At 36.7% G+C, this 15,964-nt stretch overlaps 1 protein-coding gene across 2 annotated transcripts in view; it reads left to right on the forward strand.

The window, feature by feature from the left end:
* Positions 1-14,393, forward strand: part of WDR47 (WD repeat domain 47) — a 75,137-nt gene extending 60,744 nt beyond the window's left edge. For both annotated transcript variants that reach the window (XM_021000540.2, XM_021000543.2), the window contains exons 14-15: positions 12,046-12,264; positions 12,986-14,393. In XM_021000540.2, the coding sequence (XP_020856199.1) occupies positions 12,046-12,264; positions 12,986-13,128 (362 nt within the window). In that variant the 3' untranslated portion in view covers positions 13,129-14,393. The remainder of the gene's footprint in view (positions 1-12,045; positions 12,265-12,985) is intronic.
* Positions 14,394-15,964: the final 1,571 nt, after the last annotated feature.

The raw sequence follows: 15,964 nt of genomic DNA on the forward strand, positions 1-15,964 counted from the left end.
TGCTTTTCTACTTCCACACTTGTTAGCTCATATGATTTTCCTTGCCTAGAATTCACTGCATCTATTTAAAATATTACCTATCCTGCAAAATCCAAATCATATCCTTTCTCCTATGTGGCGCCTTCTCAGTCACTGAAGGACATAATCATTGCCCTTTCTTCTGAAATCATAACACATTATCCATACTGTTTGTTTGGAAGATTAATCATGTGCTACCTTGTAACATCTGTATTGATCTATCTCAAATATCACCTCTTTCATGAAGCCTCTTATCCTTTTAGCTAGGAGTAATCTTTCTCTCCTTGAATCTGGCCATTCTGTTTGATCTCTCCTCTACACTAAATTATATAAATATCTTATTCCCCCAATGGGCAGCATAACTTTTTTAGTTGACTTTAAAAAAATTGTACACCGCTAGACGAGTACAGTTTCTTTCACAGAGTTTATGCTTAATAAATGTTTGTTGCGTTGAATTGTTTCTTGAAGAACAGTTTTTTAAATCCTTTATTATTTAACTTTTCCTTATTTTGTTTCTCCCAGATTGTGAGCTTTGAGGGCAAAGACCATATCTGATAAATTTTTTCTTTATTTTTTTTAATTTATTTTAAACTTAAATACAAAATAAGAAAAGAAAAAAATGCCATTAACATGTACACAGCAAAACATGAGAGGATTCAATATAAAGCAATGAATTTCCATTTCAAGAAAACCTATGTAATAAATATTACACATTATTTGCACTGCTGTCCATCTTTTCTTGGCTTCGTTGTATATTTTATTTTGTCCTCTGCTGTGTACTTTTTACTTAATTGCCCCCCGCCTCCAAGAAGGCTACAATTAAGCATGGATATATTTTTATACACACACACACACACACACACACACACACACACACACACACACACACATATACATATACACATATATTTATACACACATGCATACATATATGTAGATATCCATATACATATATACATATATAGTCAAACACATATGCATAAGACTGTATTATGCTTATTACCACTAGTCATCTGTTTCTGTGTAGGTGGATAGCATCTTCCTTTCCATATTTTTCCTAGATCCACCAGCTCATCATTTCTTACACCACAACAATCTCTCTGGATTCTCTCTGGAAGATTGTGAGAGTTTTTTTCCCTTTTTTTTTTGCGTTCTCTCTGTTCTTGGCTACATAGTTTTTATACAGGAAAATTTTATTTTAAAATAATGAAAATTATCCATTTTATGCTTCAACACTGCTCTCACCTTATAAGATAGTTTAAGGTCTGATACTATTGAATCTAGTTCCTTTGCATCTTTTCCCCCTGGTTTCCTTGAAGTTCCTGACCCTCTGCTCTTCCAAATGAGCTGTTGTTATTTTTTTTGACTAAATAAGGTAATTTAAAAATAATTTAATTGGGATGGTATTATATAAATAGATTAATTAGGTAAAATTGTATTTTTTTTATTATATTAGGTTTATGTACCCATGCACAATAAATATTACTTAAATTATTTAGATCTAACTCTGTATAAAAGGTGTTTTGTGTTTATATTTGTATAGTTACTGTGTCTGTTTTGGCAGGTATACTCTCATATATTTATTTACTGTCTATTTTATATGGTCTATAAATATTGATTAATATTGCTGACACATTGTATAGTTTCCCTATTTTTCTCTTTTGTTTAAATCTAACTTTAGCTTTAACTTTGTCTGAGATTATGATGACTGTTCCTGCTTTTTTACATAATAAATTTTAATCCTTACCTTTTATTTTATATTTGTGTGTATCTCTTATTTTTTATAGCATTTCTAAAAAGCAATGTATTGTTGAATTCAAACTTTTAATCCACTATCAGTTTCCATTTTGTGAGTAAATTAATCCCATTCACATTCTACACTATAATTACTTGTATATTTTCCTTCTTCCTGTTTTCCTCACTATCCTTTTCACCCTATTCCTATCCCTCCTCATTCCTCTACTTTACTTCTACCCACTACTTTGTCCTCCTATTCCTTAACAAACTACCGCTCCAAGAATACTTCCTTTGTCCTCTCCCTCCACTCTGCCCCTTTACCCTCTTATTTCTTTCTGAATTTAGAAGTTTTTTATACCCTTCTAAATATATATGTTGTTCCCTTTATCCCATTCCTGTTAATTTACACAGCCTTCTATACCTCCCTTATCCTCTCCTCCCTCCGTACCTTCTTGCCCTCTTATTTTCTGAATTTAGAAGACTTTTATACCCATATATATATACACACACACACATTTCCCTCTTTTATTCATTCCCAATGAGAGTAGGGTTCCAGAACTACCCACCACTCCCCCACCCTCTGTATCAGTTCTTCCTCTCATTCCTCATTTGTATACTTTTTTTTAGCTTTTCCTACATCATTTTGCTTTTTAGAATTACATCATGCTCAGCTCTACCCTATTCTTTCTTTCAAATGACAGTTTTAGACATACAATTTACATTTCCACGTATAAAAAAGTAAAAAATTTGTCCTTGTTGAGTCCCTTGTAATTAGTCTTTGATGTTCATCTTATATTTCTCTTGGATCTCGTATATCAAATTTTTTATTTAGTTCTAGTCTTTTTGCAATAAAATCTTGAAAGTCTGTCAGTTCATCAAATGTCATTTTTTTTTGGTTCAGGATTATACTTAAATTTGCTAGGTATGATATTTTTGGCTGTTACCCCAGTTCTTTTGCTCTTAGATATGTAGTATTCCAAGACCGGTGGTCTTTTAGGGTAGCCACTGCTAGGTCTTGTGTAATTCTAATTGTGGCTCTGCTATATTTGAATTGCTTTTTCTTGTTTCTTGTCATATTTCTCCTTAACTTTGGAATTTGGCTATGATATTCCTGTAGACTTTCCTCCAAAGTTCTCTTTCAGGTGGTGACTGGTGGATTTTTTCTGTTTCTACTTTCCTTTCTTGTTCTAACACTTCAGCACAATTTTCTTTAATTATTTCTTGTATAATTATGTCAAGATTCTTTTTTTGGTCATGGCTTTCAGGTAGTTCAATTATTCTTATGTTTTCTCTTCTTGATCTGTTCTCCAAATTTTTCTCAATCTCTCTTATTTGATTTTTGAAGTCTTTTTTTGAGTTCTTCTATGAATTCAGCCATTTGACGTTACTCTTTAGGATAGGAGAGGCTTTTTTTTTTTTTGCTTCAGTATCCTCTTCTGAAGATGAATGCCTGTCTTCTGTATTCCCATAGTAACTATGGTTGGGTTATACCTACTTTGCCTGCTCATTTAAAAAAAAATTAGCTGCTTATTATTATAATCACATCTAATCCTGGGGGATGGTGCCTGTGGCCTCAGGTCCTTACTTACTGTTATTTTTTGAGCTTTGTCCTGGGTCCAACCTCTGTGCTCTTTTTTCTCTTCAAGTCACAGCTAGGGCCCCCAGGCACTCTATGCTGTAAATGCTTTTGCTTCCTGAGAACCCTCCAGTGGCTATGACCCTCAGTTCTCCCCTCTGGCCTGGAAACAAGACCAAGAACTCAACCCTTCTGTAATTGCCCATAGTGTCCCTGCCCGACTGTTTCTGAACTCACCAGGCATGTGTTGCTTCTTGCCCAGGACTGTGTCTCGTTGGCTCCTTCAATCTTCATCTGCTCAGAGGCCCAACTTCCCATGTGTCTGGGAGGTGAAAATTCCTGTGGCTGAAGTTGAGGCTGCCTTCCAACCCAGCTGCCACAAGGGCTTACTGCTTGTTGTTTCAGTGGAGCTAGCCTGGAGGTGTTTACATTTCACTTTGGCCAAACCTCCATCCTGGGACCTTTCTTCTGATCTTCTCCAGTTGTCCCAGGAGGACCACCTTTTGGCCCCAACTCTTGTTTGTTTTTGTTGCTTTACATTCATGCTTGAGGTGCTATTTTGTCTTGTTTGTGGAAGGGGTCTGGAGAACTTGGAATTTTCTGACCTACTCTGCCATCTTGTCAGAATCCTCTCTGGCCCCATGTCTGATAATTTTTTGAACTTTTCTTTAGCACCTAGTACATTGCTTTGCACATAAGTATAAAAATGAATATTTGTTAATTTATGAGCAAGAATTTCTCAGTGTTATTGATCTTGATAAGCTGAGTTAATGATTTGGTTTGCTACCAAGCACCTGGAGAACCTTGATCAGTTAATTTGAGTTAGTGTTGCATAGTGAAATAGCACATTGGACTGGAAGTCAGGAGGTCTGGATTTGAATTGTGGCTTTAACACTTTATAGAATCAGAGGATCTCAAAGTTGGAAGAAGCCATCTACTTCAATTCATATCTGAACAAATCACCTAAAACATACTCAACAATCCAACCTTTGCTTGAAGATCTTGTGCTTGAAGATCCAGTCCTGGTGGAACCTTCTCTCATATTCCCTGATAATAGGTCGTGGAAGAGTTGAAATGCCTCTTGTTCTTCAGTGCCACCTCCTGACTCTCTCCCACCATCATTCAGCAAATTCTCATTCAGGGTCACTCTGTCATCCACTCTTGTTTCTGGTGGCTGCTAGCTACCAGCCCCAAGGTCATTCTTCCTCCTTTTTCAAGTGTATATAATTTTCCTCCTCAACCCACTTCCCACCCCTCTACAAGGATATTTCAGCATATATGTTGATGTTCCCTTAAACACTCTAACCTTGAGTTCCTGTGTCTTCTGAACACCATGACTTATTTTTCCATTCATCTCAGTTACACTCAGGAGTGGTTACATCTTTGATTTTTCTATTACTCAAAAGTGTTTCACTTCCGTGTTCTACTCTGAAACTCCTTTATCCAAACATATTCTTCCATCTTTTTTATAATTATATTCTCTCTCACTCTCATTCTTTCCTTGATGATACAATTAACATATCCAACTCTCCCTTATCTTGAAAAGAACCCTTACTAGACTCTGTCATTTTATATTTCTCTTCAATTTCTTACTTAAACTCCTTGAAATAGGTGTCTGTACTTGTTATCTTTACTTCCTTTCCTCCCCCTCTCTCTGAAACCACCTAAATTAATTTTTCATCCTCACTATATCTTTCAATCCGTCTACCAGTTGGTACTTTACCAGACCATCTGCTCTGGCTTCACTCCTTTTCCTTCCCAATCTCCACCCTTTAGTTAACCAGTTCAACTCTGTTCTCTACTCTCAAATTCCTTGTTCTCTTGTCTTACTACTATCCGTAACTTGTGAAATCCCAACACTGGATTATCCTCATCTGCCTTCTTTGCTCTAACTCATATTGCTGAACAAAGCTGGTGGAAGTCACACAACCATGCTAACTAGGTATACTACAAATATATGTCATGTAGTTTCTACTACGTCTCTCACCACAATAGGGCAATACTTCTACTTCACTCTAATTGATTCTGTATTCCACTCTCCACAGAAGCTATTTCAAACCATCTCCTCTCATGCTTCCAGAACCACTTCTGTTCCCAGGTGTTTTAATTGAAGACCCCACCTCCTACTTTACCAAGAAAATTGAGGCCATTTGCCATGAGCCCTTCCTCTTCCCTTCTTTACATCTCACAAACCCTTGATATCCTTCAACATTCTTTCCTCCTTTACTCCAGTTTGTGTTGGAGATGTTCTTTTCTTTGTCAAGGCTAACTTCTGTACATGTTTTATCTCTTCCTTTCTTCTCCAGAATATCACCTTCACAATCATCTCACATTCTAACATGCTTATGAACATATCCACCCATCCTATCCTGAAAACATGCTCACTAGATCGTACTACCATCCTCTTAAGCTATTATCCTATATCTCTTCTTCATTTCTTAGCCAAATTCTTAGAAAAATCTGCCCATACTGGTTGCCCTCACTTCTCAATCCTTTGCAAACTGGCGTCACACAATCAACAAGCATTTATTATGTACCTGCCATCTTCGAGGGAATGGCAGTACAAAGACAAAATGAAGTAGACCTTGGCCTCTAGGAGTTACACTCTATTGGAGGAGATAATATTTGTGTATATTATATATTTACATATATAAAATAAATATATATTAGATGTACACATGTATATACACAAAAATAAATACAAATTTATCTTTGAGGGGTGGAGAGGGCAGTAGGAGCCAAAGAATCAAGAAAGACTTCATATAGAAGGTGGTACTTAAGCTCAGTCTTGAGGAAACAAGGGACTCTTTAAGAGGTAGAGGTGAGGACGGGGCATATTCCATATATGGGAGCTGACCAATGCAAAGGCAAGGAGACAGAAGATGTAGTATCATTTGTGAAAAACTTAAGAAGGCTAGTTTGGCTGGATCATAAAGTGTGGAAAGGGGAGATATAATAAGACTAGATAGGTAGGTTGGAGAAAGGTTTAGATTTTATCCTGGAGGCAATAGGGAGCTATCGAAGTTTGAGTGGGGAGTGATGTGGTTGGATCTGTACTTTGTTAAAATACTATGGCAGCTATGTGGAGGATGGATTGGAGAAGAGAAACTTGAGGCAGGGAAACCAAGGCTGTTGAATTTTCACCTGTTGTTCAGGTGAGAGATGATGATGGCCTGATTAGGATAGTGGCTGTGTAAGAAGGGATGGATTTGAGAGATGTTATAGAAGTGGAAATGATAAGAATGGCAGATTATCGGATATGTAGGGTGAGGGAGAATGGCGATTCAAAGCTGACTTAGCAAGGTTGTAAACCTGTGTGACTAGAAGGATGCTGGTACTATTGGCAAATGGAATTATAGGTCACAGTAGTGCTCAAATAATAATGTTCTGTTTTGAACATGTTAACTTTGAGTTACCTATGGATCATTGATTCTGAAATGTCCAGTACGCAGAGATGTGAGATTGGAGTTCAGGAGAGAGACTGGGAATAGGTATATAGATCTTGCAATAATTTGAATAGAGATGATAATTAAACCTTTGGAAATTGATGAGGTCACCAAATGTGAGTGTAGAGAGAAGAGGGCCTAGGATAAGCCTTGGAGTACACCCATAGTTAGAGGACAGGTTATGGATGATGACATTGAGAAGGACAAGTTAAGACAGGAGGAGAACCAAGAGGTAGTAACATCACAAAGCCCAATGAGGAGAGAATATCCAGAAAGAAAGGGTGGTCATTAGTGTCAACAGAGAGTAGTCAAAAAAGGTGAGGATTAAGAAAAGGCCATCGTATTTGGCAATTAAGAGCTCATTCAACTGACCTCTTCAAAGTAACTAATGATCTTTTAATGACAATACTTTAAAAACTCTTTCTGGTAGTATCATTTTGCAGAAGTTGGGTAGTTGTCATCTTTTTTTCATAAATATTGGGAGGTTCTCTCTTACGTCTTAGACATGTCTTAGAAAGACATGTCTTTGTTGTTATCAGATCATCAAATTGTTGCCTCAGTACTACTACTACACAGCTTTGGTAGTTCTGCTTTATGATTCCTTGGAAGACGACTGACTAACTGTTCTCTTCTAGAAGAGGTTTCAGTTGGTTTTTAATTTAAAATTATACAGTTTTTCTTATTTTTTTCTGACTCAATGTGATATTCTTCTACATTCCAACCCTCTGACAAAAGTCAGGTTTCCCTTCTGCCTCTTCAGAGTCCCTCCCCCATTAAAGCCTGACTTCCAGAATTAGAAGAGTAACACATAATTGCCCTTGATAATCTAGAATGTGGAGAAGTAGTCCTTAAACTCCTTTATCTTACCATCTTGAAGAAAAAGAAGTTGGCTTTTATTGTTATTTTTAGTTTTGTGCTTAATAATTTGTTTGGTTTTTTTGTTTGTTTTTTGGTTGATGAGAATATTTAGAGATAAATTTGACCTAAGGACTGCTTTGGCTGAATTGCAAAAGTTTTGGTTTATTGTCACATTTTGGGCGTTTTTTTGGATAAAATTTTTTGTTTCTATGATTTGTTCTTTGACTCACCAATTCTTTAGGATTAAATTATTTAATCTTCAAATCTTCATTTGAATCTTTTCTTCAATGGCCTTTTATTGGGTATAATTTTTATTGTTTTGTATCCAGTGAAACATGTACCTAACATTTATTTATTTATTTGTCTGCATTTTTTATTCTTCTTTTATGCCTGTGTACATGGTTAGTTCCCATTCAGTAATCACCAGAGATGCATCATATCTAATTTTTCTAAAATTCTATTCAGGTCCTGACTATCTTTCTTTTTTATCTTTTAGTTTGATTTGTTCAGGTCTGAAAGAGGCACATTGAGGACTCCAACTATTACAATTTTGCTCTCTATTTCTCTCTGTATTGAGTTAGCTTTTCCTTTAAGTCTTGGATGCTGTGCTGTTCAGCGCATATTTGTGTGTAGTACTGATTTTATTTCTTTACATATGGTGCTTTTAAGCACAGCGTGGGTTCCCTGTTTAACTCTTCCTCTTCGTTTGCCTATGACCATGATTACCACCCTTGCTTTTTTGAATTCACCTGATACATAATAAATTCTGCTCCAATCCCTCATTTTAATTCATGTGTGAATCTTAGTTTCAAATATATTTGTTCTAAATAACATATTGTTGGATTCTGCTTTCTAATCCATTTTACTAATTTCTGTTTTATGGGTGAGTTCTCCCATTCACATTCATGGTTAGAATTGTTGATTTGTTTTTTCTTTCCATCATATCCTCTTATACTTCTTCTTCTCTTTACTCTTTTACAAAGAAGAAGAAGGTCATGGGGCGGGGTAAGAGGAGAGAATACATATATATACACACACACACACACACACACACACACACACACACACACACACACACACATATACACACATATATATAGCACCTAGTACGTGCCATACCTTATTATGTTAAGCACTTCACAAATATCTCATTTAATCCTCACAACAACCCTGAGAAGTAGGGGCTGTTATTATCCTTATTTCCGTAGTTGAGGAAATTGAGGCAAATAGAAGTGAAGTGACTTGTCCAGAGTCACATAGCTAGTAAGTGTCTGAGGCTGGATTTGAACTCGGGACTTGCTGACTCTAGGCCCAGCACTTTTCTGTACACTTTACTACCTAGCTGCCTCAGCTAAAAAGAGAAAGGTGAAAGAAAAGGAATGTGATCAACACTAATAATCTATAATGGAAGTAGTTTATCTCTACTCCTTTGCCCTTGTTCTCTTTGCCAAACCCACACTCCTATTCACTGAATCCTAACACTTTCTTTTTCTCCTTTTAATCATCCTTTTGAAGTTAGTTTGTTTTGCTTAATACTGTTTCCTCCCTGACTCTACCCTTTCCCTCATCCCCTCATATTTTCCCTGTTTCTTTGTTGAATTTAATGCATTTCTGTATCAGACTTTGTGTTCACCCCATCTTTGTTCAGGTCATGAGGTTGATGAGTTGCCTACTCTCCTCCCAAGGTTTGTATTCTCTTACCAAGCATTTCAGTTATGAGAAAGAATAAGTTCCCCATTTCTTTTCTAGTGTATTTCTTTTCTTTCCTCTTTTAAAACCAGCAAAATAGAATAAAACACAAGGCCTTTGAGTTCCTTGTGATCTTTGAAGGAGGTGGAATTCTCAAGGGATATTTGTCCCTTTTCCCCCAATAAAATGTAACCACTTCAATATTATTTAGCCCCTACCAGTTGCTCAAATGTATTTACCTCTCTAGGGTTTTTTTTTTGTCTCTCGTGTATGTGTTTCAAAGATTCTATTCAGCTCTAGCATTTTCATCATTGATACTTAAAAGTTCACTATTCTATTAAAAATCTATTTTTCTCCCTCTAGAATTATATCCAGTTTTGCAGGATGTTACTCTTAGCTGTTAAGTCTTATTCTTTGGAATGCCATATATTCCAAGGTCATCTCTCTTTTATTTTATTTGCAGCATAGTCTTGTGTGATTTTTGATTGTGATTTCTTGGTACTTGAACTCTTTATTTTTGACTGTTTTCTAGTACATATGTTGTTGTCTCCCCCCCCCCCAAGCCCCCTCCCCTATACACTTTGGCCTGAGAACTCTAGATTTGGGCTATGACTTTCCTAGATCTTTTCAATTTGGGTTTTCTTTCAGAAGATAAATTCTGTTTTTCACTTTGCCCTCTGTTTATAATAGATCTGTTTTCTTTAAATATGGTGTCTAGGTTTTTTTTTTAAATTTGCTTCATTCTGTTTTTCAAGAAGGTCACTCCCTGGGTAAGGTTTTCCACCTTCTGTTCTAAGCTGTTCCTTCTCATTCCAATTTTTCCTCAAGAGCTCTAATTTTATCTTTTATTTCTTCATTTCTTCCAGTTACTCTTGGAGTCCTTGTGGCCAAGCCATTCTTTTCCTTGAGGCTTTACTTATACTTACAGTGTTGTCTTCTGCATTAACCTCCTGGACTTCTCTTAACCTGTAGCATTTCTTAATTTTGTTCAGTGTTTTCTTCTATTTGGTCATATCTCCAGTCTGTTTCTGGATTGGGACTCGAACCTGGTTCTGCCTGCTTCTATAATCTTGGATGGATTGCATAGGCCTGGCTTGGTCCTAGTCCATTTGTAGACTGCAGTTCTTAGTGGGTTGGCTGATACTAGGCCCTGCCTTATGCCAAAATCCCTGGCTTCTGCTGTAGTCTCCTACTGGCTCTTTGACCTTTTTTGGGTGTCTTTTTACTTGCGTTAATCCCCAGTTGGGGAGGTTGGTTTTATTTCTAGCTGGGGCCCTAACACACTTCATTTGGATGTTGGAGATTATGCTAGTCCCAGGCCTCTGTCCCTACATGGTTACTTATTGAACTTGCCCTATCTCAGGCTGTGGCTCAAAGTGGTATGAGGCAGCCACATTTCACTTTGCATTGTCATATTGGAGGATGGCTTTGACAGGCCAGGGTCCAAGATTCTGCTGGTTTCAGATCCCAGTTACGGGAGCTAAATCTTGCTTCTAGCTCACTTCAGACCTCAATTATTAGAGGTTGTGCTGACTTTCAACCCCACTGGAGCATCCCTCATGAGAGAACCTGCAGGCTTCAGGCCATTTTTGCCACAGTTCACTCTAGCTTCTGCCTACCCTGGCATTATCCTTCAGGGTACCTACTGGCTTCTAGCTATCTGTCAGACTGGGCAGGCCTGGACTGGTTGGAAGACCTTATTGCTGTTTCTCTTTAGAGTTCTTGATTATTTTCCTTCTGGTGCCTTTTAAAAATAGTTGCTGAAGGACAGGCATCTTATGTTACCAAAAGTCTTTTTCAAAAAACTTCATCAATGTTTCCTGTGTATCTACATTTGTGTTCTTAGACAGCTTTCCCTTTTCTGGCCCATTGTAGCTTCAGAATTTTATGCTTGAAAGCATCTCATCCCTCCTGTGCTGATGTAGTAGTTGTGCTAAGCAAGTCACTTAATATCTTTGAGACTCAGTCTTCTCATCTGCACATGGGGATAATAGTGCTCACCTTATTTTCTTGTTGTAAGCATTGAATTAGATAATATCTGTAAAAGCACTTTTCATACTTGTGCACTCAAAGTTAAGAGAGTGGGGAGGGCACTGGATTTGAATCAGGAAGACTTGAATTTAAATTTTGCCTTAGTCACTTACTAGCTGCACAACCCTGGGCAAGTTACTTAACCTCTCTCTGCCTTAGTTTCCTCATGTGTAAAATAAGGGATTAGACTTGATAGTGTCTATGGTTTTTAACAGTTCAAAAATCTATGATCTTTTAATCCTATTTTATAAATGTCAGTTGTGATAATTCAGTCATTTCAGTCGTGTCCAACTCTTTGTGACCACATTGGGGGTTTTCTTTGCAAAGATACTGGAGTGGTTTGCCATTTTCCTTCCTCAGCTCATTTTACAGATGAGGAAACTGAGGCAAACAAAACAGGGTTAAGAGACTTGCTCAGGGTCACACAGCTGGTAAATATCTGAGGCAAGATTTGAACTCAGGAAGATGAGTCTTCCTGACTCCAGGCTTGGCACGTTATGCATTCACTGTGCCACCTAGCTGTGATAATTACTATTTTTACTTACTTCACTGGATTGTGGTGAGGGAAGAGCTTTGTAAATCTTAAACTACTCTTTAAAAGTGAGTTTTTATTATTTTTACAATGAATTTGGGTTGGTTTTAAAAATGAATACATCTTTAATTTAAAAAAAAACCACTTCCTTTGTTTAGGCAGTGCCGTGGCATCAGTAGCTGTTGATCCCAGTGGCCGTCTCTTAGCTACTGGTCAGGAAGATTCTAGCTGTATGTTGTATGACATCAGAGGAGGACGAATGGTACAAAGTTATCATCCTCATTCCAGTGATGTGCGCTCTGTTAGATTCTCTCCTGGGGCTCACTATTTACTTACAGGATCTTATGATATGAAAATAAAAGTGACAGACTTACAAGGTAATTTATTTGGCTACTTCTAACTAGATTTCTGTTTATATTCCCCTTGCCATTTTTAGATTCTCTGTCACCATTTCCTCCTTGTTAATCTAGTATCTGCATTTTCCCAAAATATTTTTTAATTTTACTTTTATAATATCAACATATTCTCAGAGGTGTTTTAATACATAGCCTAGTAAACAGTATTCTAACCTTTAATAATTGGAATGGTTGCTCTAATTTTTAGTACAGAATTATTTGTTTTGTTAACTAACTGAATTAGCATTGTATTTATGCTATTAGCATAGCATTCATTGCATTGTATCATTTCATTATGAGCTGAAGAATGCTAGAAGATTTAGAAAAGAATATATTAATTCATCCTTTGCATTCTTATTTATTTCTCTTATCACAGCACTTTGCACATGATAAGCACTTAATAAATGATGTTGAATAAATTAATTTTCTATGGTAGATCTATAATGAACAGTTTCTTTAACCCAGTTTCATCTATGCAAACATTATCCAATCATGTTGAACTGTTTAGCAGTTCAACTCTGTTAATGTTATCTAATTATAGTAATGTAGCATGGTATGTATTTTTATAGTGAACTAAAATATAATGCAAGTTAACATTGCACTTATGTGGACTTTGAACCAATAAATAAGGAAATCTTATTCAGAAGCCTATAAAATTTACTCAGTTCATTTTAATAGTTGTCAATCAATATCTTTTTTTTAGGGGACCTCACCAAGCAGCTTCCAATTATGGTGGTAGGGGAGCACAAGGACAAAGTGATTCAGTGCAGGTGGCACACACGGGATCTTTCCTTTTTGTCATCATCGGCTGACAGAACTGTAACTCTCTGGACTTACAGTGGTTAGAGGACACTTGTAGGCAACCTATGCAGATAAAGCACAGAGATTTAAGATGACTGAATTGGTTTTTTTGTGGGTTTTTTTGGTGGGTTTATTTTATTTTTTTTTTAAAAGAGAGTTCAAACAACTAACATCTGGCTGGGAGAGGGATTTAGCAAGAGGAGGCACTTATCACAGTTTATCTTATTGCTTAGGAGGTATGGGTGTTTAGTATTATTTTGCAGTGCTTTCAGTCTTCCATGTGAATTCATGCTGCTGTGACCTGTTGTAGTCTTGTTGCCAAAGTATGTTGGAGAAGCCCGTAAGTTGTCACTGTGCACTCAAAGTTAAGGTTGATAATGTGTTTACAATTTAGTATTAAATGCATTCCTTGTTCTTTGCCTAAATGACAATTTTCTATATAAATTTAAATTGAGCTATACTTTAATAAAATTGATATATGTAATTAAATTAGTTCCAGACAGATTAAGCATAAACAGAAATGACTTTTGCTGTTCTCACAGTTCCATTGTATGCATCACTTATTTAGGGGTAAGTTTTTTGTATGCCTCTCAAAAATGTCATGGTTGTTTTTAATATGTAAGTGTCATTATGGGACTAAAAATGAATATACAACTGCTTCTTGGTTTGATTCATTATGAGGTATAGGCCTTTTATTTTAAACCAGGGAGATGATGGTTATTTTATTTTCTAATCTGTTTCAGACTAAAAGGTAAAATGTGTTTGCTTCAGACATTTAATTTCTTATTTTTTTTTTAACGCAACAGTATACCTCCACTCCAAAATGTACTGTAGAAGAAGCAGATTATTAGCATTTATCTGATGCAGCAGTTGATGGTACAATCTACTGGCAAGCATTTTTCTCCTCTTAAATGAAACCATTAAAAACTTAACAATGGACTATAGCATGGCTTGAAATGCTATGTCTGCATGATAATTAAAAAAATGGAAAATATTGACTTTGGTCCAAAAGTTTATTTGGATTTTTTTTCTTTGCAAGGTTTATGTAATGCAGAATTACAATTTTGTTTCTACAGAATTGTAGATTTTAATGTTATGTATTGTTATATTTTCATATTGTACAGTTATTTTACTTTAAATTATGATAGTTTATTATTTATTTAAGATGCAGTTGAGCTTTGGTTCTGATAATTGCTAAACTGTCCGTGCACTGTAGCAAACATTTTTAACTATTGTATAAAAGTGGAAAAGGGTATTAGAAGTGTAACTGTGCTATAATCTCAATAAAGACCTCTTGACACCTTAAAGAAGCCCAGCTCACAATTATTGTATTTTTCAGTTTTGTGGTATTTTTGTTTCTTAAACTTTTATTTCTTAAATTGACTTGGAGGCAATGCTATTTAATGGAGAGTTCTGTTTGGTAATTAGACAAAGTTTCTAATTATTCAGGTTTGTTTTTGTGGATGATACAAAACTGGGAGCTGCATTGGATGATGGAATCAGGATCCTAAAGAATCTTAATAGACTGAAATACTGGGCCAGATAGGGAATAAATGTGAAGTCCTACTTTTAAATTCAAAAACAGCTACGAATACAATATTAGGGAAAAGTATCTGTATAGTAGTTCACATGTGTAGGGTTTGGTGGATGTAAAGGATAGCAGTTCATGCTTAGTCCATGACACACACATGTGCCACATGCCCTAATTCCACATTCCTTTCCAGAAGTAGTCAGCAAGCATTTATTAAGTACCAGTTATCAGCCACCCTGCCAAGTGCTGGGGATACAAAGAAAGGTAAAAACAGTTCCTCCTCCAAGGAGTTCACATTCTTTTTTTTTTTTTGGCTGGGCAATGGGATTAAGTGACTTGCCCAGGGTCACACACAGCTAGTGTTATGTGTCTGAGGCCAGATTTGAACTACAGGTCCTCCTGAATCCAGGGCCGGTGCTCTGTCCACTGCATCACCTAGCTGCCCCAGGAGTTCACATTCTAATGGGAGAAACAACATGTAAAGAACCATGTACAAACAGGATTTGTACTGGACAAATTAGATCTTATCTTGGTGGGAAGGCACTTAGGATTGAGGAGGATCAAGAAAGGCTTCTTGTAGAAGATGGGATTTTAGCTGAGACTTGCAGGAAGCCAGGGAAGCCAGGAGGTGATGAAGAAGCAGAGTATTCCAGACCAGACATGGGGCTGTGGGGGAATGGGGGAGACAGCCAGTGGAAATGTACAGAGTTGAGAGATGGAGTATTTCACAACTTAGCTAACTTTTTGAAAAAGGCTCATTACCACTCTGACCTAAGGATAATGTTTTTTTTTTGGTTTCCAGAATTCTTAGTAAGTTTAAAGAGTTTCAATCCACTTTCTTGTAGAATGGGCATGAAAATGAAATCATGGAACCTTGAAATAACTAGAAAGAAGAATGGAAGTGCAGAGATGGAGGAGAGGGAGAAAATCTGGTGAGTGGATGCAAAGAGTACTAGATTTAGAATCAAGACTTAGAAAACTGCGATTCAAGTCTTGGATCTGGCACTTACTAGCTCTATCATCTCAGGAAGTCACTTCACAGATCTTAACTAAGGAGAGACAGCTTCTTTCAACAAATCTGCTTCAGGGGCAGGGTGTGCAGTGGACGGAGCACTGGACTAGGTAAATCACAGAGAACTAAGTTCACAACCCACTTCTAAGACCTACTAGCAGTGGGACCCTGGGAAAGTCATCTCAACCTCAGTTTCCTCACTTGCAAAAGGAGGACAATTCCTATAAAAATCTACCTCATATAGGGCTGTTGTAAGGCTTAAATAAGAGAAAGCATTTACTAAGCACTGTGCTAGATGCTGAGGATACAAAAGGAAGACATTCTCTGCCCTTGATAAG

Source organism: Phascolarctos cinereus, unplaced genomic scaffold (genome assembly GCF_003287225.1).
Source record: "Phascolarctos cinereus isolate Bilbo 61053 unplaced genomic scaffold, phaCin_HiC Scaffold_5;HRSCAF=322, whole genome shotgun sequence".
In the NCBI taxonomy this organism is placed as follows: domain Eukaryota; kingdom Metazoa; phylum Chordata; class Mammalia; order Diprotodontia; family Phascolarctidae; genus Phascolarctos; species Phascolarctos cinereus.